The sequence below is a fragment of the Lathyrus oleraceus genome, chromosome 3, assembly GCF_024323335.1.
Source record: "Lathyrus oleraceus cultivar Zhongwan6 chromosome 3, CAAS_Psat_ZW6_1.0, whole genome shotgun sequence".
NCBI classification, from domain to species: domain Eukaryota; kingdom Viridiplantae; phylum Streptophyta; class Magnoliopsida; order Fabales; family Fabaceae; genus Lathyrus; species Lathyrus oleraceus.
In genome coordinates, this window is record NC_066581.1 from 10,466,517 (window position 1) to 10,473,524 (window position 7,008).

Consider the following 7,008-nt stretch of genomic DNA (forward strand, 5'->3'; position numbering starts at 1 on the left):
TATGTTGAAACCTTCTCGGATGATCCTCGTTACCGGACAAAGGATAGTTTTCTAAATGAATTTGATATGGACCCCATTTTAGATAAGCTCTTCGTATTGCATCCACTTGATTTGGTGGATATTGTCAAATCGGAGGACGCTTTCCAGGACCGCGTTCCAAAGAATTTTCAAAACCATGATGCTCTTCAATTGTTGGATTCTCAAGAACTGTTTCAGATTCGGATGTCGGGATTATAATTTTTTCATCTCTCTCTTCTCTTTCAATTTCACATGCTTTTCTTTTGAAAAAAGAATCAATTTTCCTATTATTCATCTTTACTCTTCCTATAATATCATATCAGATCCAAAAATCAATTTAGAGAACATAAAAATTAAAAGAGAACAAAATTAATAAACTTAATTAATCAACTTTAATCCGTTTTCAAATACCGGTAACTTCACTATTAGAAATTAGCAGCAACAATGATTAAATAAACCTTATTACAGTGTTTAACTATATTTGTAAATCACAGTGTTGTGAATTGACTTAATAAACCTCATATAGATTATTTTAACACATCAAGAAAGAAGAACCCTAAAAATCTCAAAAACACAAATCAAACAATCACTTTAATTTGTTGCTTTTTATAAAAGAAGAATGAATAAAGTTTTTTACCTGTTAGATGTCGATCACTTTAATCTGTTCTGATTCCGATGCCGGTAGCAAACCCATATGAGAAAGAAAGGAAAGATATGAGTTTTTACCTTATCTGTATTTTAACCTAACTTTGAATGAAAAAGAAAAAAGAAAAATTAATTTTAATTTAAAAAAAGGATGTTTTAGTAATTTAATATATATGAATTAAAAAAAATTGAGGGGTGGTTGTGGCCTTCCCACGCCCCCCCTCAATTCCGCCACTGAAAGGAACAATGTTTTCCATTCCTAACTTTCTTCCAATTTCTAAAACCAATAGAAATAAAGACAAGTGATTCGGGACGTCCACTTAGTTTTTTGCTAAAAAGGTAACATGGTAAGCAATATGCGGCATCTTCAGATGGTGAATATTCTAACCATGATGGAAATATGCTAAACCAAGTATGTTGAAACCTTCTCGGATGATCCTCGTTACCGGAAAAGGATAGTTTTCTAAATGAATTTGATATGGACCCCATTTTAGATAAGCTCTTCGTATTGCATCCACTTGATTTGGTGGATATTGTCAAATCGGAGGACGCTTTCCAGGATCGCGTTCCAAAGAATTTTCAAAACCATGATGCTCTTCAATTGTTGGATTCTCAAGAACTGTTTCAGATTCGGATGTCGGGATTATAATTTCTTCATCTCTCTCTTCTCTTTCAATTTCACATGCTTTCCTTTTGAAAAAAGAATCAATTTTCCTATTATTCATCTTTACTCTTCCTATAATATCATATCAGATCCAAAAATCAATTTAGAGAACATAAAAATTAAAAGAGAACAAAATTAATAAACTTAATTAATCAACTTTAATCCGTTTTCAAATATCGGTAACTTCACTATTAGAAATTAGCAACAACAATGATTAAATAAACCTTATTACAGTGTATAACTATATTTGTAAATTACAGTGTGATGAATTGGCTTAATAAACCTCATATAGATTATTTTAACACATCAAGAAAGAAGAACCCTAAAAATCTCAAAAACACAAATCAAGCAATCACTTTAATTTGTTACTTTTTATAAAAGAAGAATGAATAAAGTTTTTACCTGTTAGATGCCGATCACTTTAATTTGTTCCAATTCCGGTGCCGGTAGCAAACTCATATGAGAAAGAAAGGAAAGGTAGGAGTTTTGTACCTTATCTGTATTTTAACCTAACTTTGAATGAAAAATAAAAAATAAAAATTAATTTTAATTTAAAATAAGGATATTTTAGTAATTTAATATATATGAATTAAAAAAAAGTTGAGGGGTGGCCGTGGCCTTCCCACGTCCCCCCTCAGTTCCGCCACTGTCTAAGTTGCTATGGGAAGCTACATCATTCAAGTCAGCAAAATTACAAGCATTAATGTGATTACAGTGTGTGGAACTACAAAATGATGAAGTGTTTATAGGAACTTTGTGAAGAATATACATGTTGTTATGTTGAGCCACTTTTCCAATCATCCTCTTTATAGACACATATTGGATGTGATAGAAAATGTGTTAGAAGGAAATATTGTATTGAGAATTCTGACATAATTTAGAAATGGAAATGAGGCTAAAACAAAACTCTGGATTGAACAGAATATTATAAAAATACAGATAATGGTTGAGGATGATAGTTTCAGAGAATTCGGTAGAGAGATTATGCTTATTAGGGAGATGAATGGTAATAGGTTCAATAATTTTGATGTCAGAAAATCATTTGATGTAGGGGCATACATGGTCAGATGCCCCTAAATCAAGAATTCACGTAGAGAAAATTTTAAAATTAGTACATGCATTGACGATGCCTGATATTACATGAGCGACAACAGTTGGATTCTTTGCAATGTTTGATGCGTGAGCGTCTTTCTTTGATTGTTGCAAGAGGAGAAACAAGTGTTGATAATCTTCCTTAGATATGACCCCATGTTGTTCTGAATTGTTGGGTGGCTTAGAATCTGATGAACTGTCGATGTTTTTGGTGCGATATATGGGAGGGAATCCATGCTTGAAATAGCAAGTGTCCACTGTGTGATTAGTCTTGCTGCAATCGGTGTATAACATAGGGAGTTTGTAGTTACCTTTGTCTCTTCAACGACCAAAAGAATTAAGATAGTTAGCAAATAAAGTTGTTGAGAAGGGAATTGATGGTAAGGCCATTTCTTGTTGGACAATGAGAGAGTAAACTCTACTTATGCTAGGAATAGGATCAAGAAGCAAGATCTGGGTGCATATGTTGCGGTAATTGTTGTTCAAATCCTTAAGGAAACAAGAAATGCATTCCATGTGTTTGTATTTGCAAACAACTTTCGCAAGATCGCAAGTGCAGGGATAGGGCAAGAACAAGAAGGGGTGGGACAAAGGTCTTCGAGTTTATCCCAAATAAATTTCATATCAGTGAAGCATTGGGGAAGAGACCTATCACCTTGCTTGATTGAATGAAAGTCACGCAGTAGGTCAGAGAAACGAAAATGGTTACCTTTGGTGAATCTTTCGCAAAGGTCGTCCCAGAGATCAAATGCAAAATCAAAGCAAATAATGCTCTGAGCGATGTGAGTAGATATGGTTATATTGATCCAAGAAAGCACCATATTGTTTGCTTGATCTCATAGCTCAAAGTTGGAATCAGAGAAATCTGGTTTATGTAGGGTTTCGTTGATAAAAGCGATCTTGTTCTTGGAAGTAAGAGCACGACGCATGGACTTTCTCCAATTATGGTAATTGTTGTCATCTAGCGAAGGCACAACAAGAACTGAACCAGAATTTTCGTCGAGATAAAGTTAATAAGGCTTCTAGGATTTATGGTGAGATCTTGAAGGGTTGTGGTGGTGTCGTCGCTTGGGTTGGTGGTGGTTGAATCTTTGATAGTGTTATTTTTTTTATCGGAGTCACTATCATAAACCATGATAATCGAGGATTTTAGAGGGATTTTGAATGCGAGATGAAGGAGATGAACGATGTGAAGAAGAGAAAAGAGACTCGGGGTATGTTCTTTTTCTGATACCATATCGCAAGGAGAGATGAATGAATGAAAGAGCCCATTGGGCTTGAATTATGAAAATGCAATGATGATCTGATACATGATAGAATGCCAAGTGCTATATATAAGCAATTGGGCTGAAACTAACCTAGCCTAAAAACCCAATAAAATAGCTCACTAACCAAAGAAAAGGGAAAAATATATAAGTTTCTAATAAACCATGGGAATACAAACCTCTGATTCATACAATAACTTTGGAGGTCTTCGATTTATCCACCTGAACAATCACTGACGACATCCTTCATCATACATCAAATTTATACTATGATACATAGTATCACATATGAGGTCTCTCTACCATTATCTTACATTGTCAAACTCGTAGTGTAAAACAGTAATTATTTTTGTCAGATTAATTAATAATTATAATTGATACATTTTTATATGGTTTCAAACTAGTTACTCCAAATAACACTAGTCTTTTTAAGAAAAAGAGTTGGCGTGGGTTTAGTAGTGCTCCCTCCACTTTATACTAATTTTTGTTACAGCTAGACTCCAATAATATAGAAAAGAGACTATTGCTTTTACCTTTCCTATGTTAACAAGTCGACAATTTTCCTCCCTTTGTCTGTACTTGTTCATTTTTTAAGTGTTTGTTGGTTCATGTTCACATCTTTTGACCTTATTGTCTCTAGCATGTGCAATTTGGCCACTATACCATGTGCATTACCTCTTCAATCAAAGTTTAATTATATGAATCAGAATCATAAGTTATAGGAAACACTACAATACACCGTCTTGGTGCAAGGGTTGAAAACACACTTGCAAGAATTTTAGTGACACTACACACCCTCTAACATGAGATGATGAAATGAGAAGTAAATTCCAAAGAAAAATATTATAAGTGCAGTTTTCACACGTCTACTATGTAAACATCTTGTATAGTACAATGACACAAGAAAATATCTCAACACAAACATACAAATAAAAGAGAAACGATCTTTTTTTACACAATTATTTAAATAAAATTAGAATCACTTTTTCAAAACAAATTATTAAATCCAGTAAAAAAAATATTCGGTTTTTCAAAACGTAGACTAGTGTTACTGTTGTGGTAGTTGTAGTATTTAATTGGGAAATAAATTAAAAAGCAGCAACATGCCCAAGATTTGTGCGGTGGAAACTAAAAAAACATTCTCATTTTGTTTAATCCTTTAGATCCTCTTCAGATCTAAAAAGATTATTAACATTTCATATTCCCTAATCCATTCTCTAAACTATAATAATACAGTAACTTTAATAAACTTGATTAAAAAAAGACAATTAAAAAAAAGATAATAATCGAAAAACAAAAGAAAGGGAAAGAGTTATTCCCATGATTTCTCACTCAGACGCACCCTCTCGGGGCAAACCCGACCCGAGAACCCGCGAGATCATAAACGACCCGAAATCCTTGCTGCTGAATGTTACCGATGATGGACAACCCACTCATTGTTCCGGCGAAAGCAAAGCAGAAGCTTCCACTGTTATCCACCGGAATCAAGTAATTCGTAGCTGGAAGTGACACGTCAGCACCTCGGAAATGAAGCACCACCGTCGGCACCTTCACCTCCGTCAGCCCTGACAAATCAAAGCAAGTATCGAACAGCGAGAACTCCGGTGCCTTCTTCAGATGAGAAGCACCAAGCCTAAAAGCATCTCTCAGTGCAATGTAAGCGGGACGTGTCAATCGGGTTACTGACGTGCCTGAATCAATGATAACTCCGCCGTTACCGGCGGGATCGAGCTTGAAGAGAGAAGCGGAGACGCCGCGAACGGATGCACCACCGACACTGATTCCGAGAAGTTCAATGTAATAGAAAGTATCGAGTTTAGGGTTTTTGAGGAGTGGAGTAAACCGGGCGATTCGTGAAATAGCTGAATCGCCAAAAACCATGGAAGATGGTTTAGCTGAAGCGGACCGGTCCACAAGACAATAAGAGAATTTCTGATTAAACCGGCGTCCGGTTTGAACCGGGAAAGATAATCTTCCACGTCCAAGTCCCAATAAACCAGCAGCACCAACGAAGAGACCTTCATTATCATGACCACATCCCAAAGCCACGCGCGTCACACGCGTCTTTCGAAACGTCAGCGTTTCAGTGGAGAAATCACCGAAAGTGAAAGAACCATCACCGTAAGAAACCTGATACTGACAAACCTTATTCTTGTTGTTGCATCCGGCAGAGTCGAGTCTCCGGCAGAGAGGAGCACCGCATGGGATCCCGGCGAAGGTGCGTGACTTTGTCGGATCGAAAACTGGATCTGCTTGTGAGTAGCATTTACGGCATGGAGCACATTGAAGCCAAACGACGTCGCTTCCGGTGTCGAGAACCATGAAAACGTACTTGGCTGGAGTGCCGACACCTATGCGTGTGAAATACTCGCCGCTGCCTTGTGAAAGACCAGAAACGATGGAGCTGCTGAAACCTGTACCGGATCTAAGGGGACGGGAGTGATTAGGAGATACTGCAAGGTTGAAGGATTGGACTCTGGCAGCGTCTCTTTGGAGTCTGAGGTGGAAGAGTTGTTGTGGTGTTTTGTTGGAGGAGAGTGAGTCTATGTGGTGTAGTTGAAGTGAGAGAGGTTCAGAGTCGGATAGAGATTCTTGTTCTGATTCTTGTGGCCATGAGAGGGTTGAAGGGTTAGGGAGAGAGTGAATAGGTAGAGTTTGGGTTTGGAAAAGAGTGGTGGTGGTGGTGGATGAGAGTGTGAAGGAGATAGCTAATAATAGGAAGAGAAGGGTTCTTTTGTTGTAGTTCTCTTCCATTGTAGTGAGAGTGAAGAGAAAAGAGTGTGATATGAGAGTAGTAGAAATGGTGAATAAATAAGTAGTGGTACTAGTAGTAAGTAATAATTGAATGAGAAGAGAGTGAGAGTGAGGTTCGGTGCGGTTGTGTTGAAATGAGTGTGGGGTGGCTGAGTCAGTGCAGTGATTGTTGTCTAACCATATTAGATTACATTACCCGTGTAAAAATGAATTATTATTATTGCGTGTAGTTGGGTAAGGTTGGTGTTGTTGGGGTAGAGCTGGATATCATTACCAGTAATTGCTTTGCCTTTATTGTTATTCTAGATAGACGGGTGAGTTATGTTATGGAGAATCTTTCATTGCTTCTTGCAATTAGTTATGGTAAGTAGTTACACTACCAACAAGTGGCCAATGTCCAATTTGCTACTACTATGTGGCCAATGCCCCATGCATTTAGTGAATTTCTATTCAAACTAAATTTTGTAACTAGTTTCTTACGTTTGTTCAGAATACTAAGTTTGTAATTTTTATCACTAAAGTAACATTAAATATCGTTAAAAATGTGTTAAGAAAATATTATTAATAGAT

At 36.6% G+C, this 7,008-nt stretch overlaps 1 protein-coding gene across 1 annotated transcript; it reads right to left on the minus strand.

Annotated features, from left to right (window-relative positions):
• Nucleotides 1-4,797: 4,797 nt before the first annotated feature.
• LOC127132106 (aspartyl protease family protein 2) lies at nucleotides 4,798-6,804 on the minus strand. The gene has a single exon (XM_051060979.1). The coding sequence runs from the start codon at nucleotides 6,436-6,438 to the stop codon at nucleotides 5,017-5,019; it is 1,422 nt and encodes a 473-aa protein (XP_050916936.1). The 5' UTR covers nucleotides 6,439-6,804; the 3' UTR covers nucleotides 4,798-5,016.
• Nucleotides 6,805-7,008: the final 204 nt, after the last annotated feature.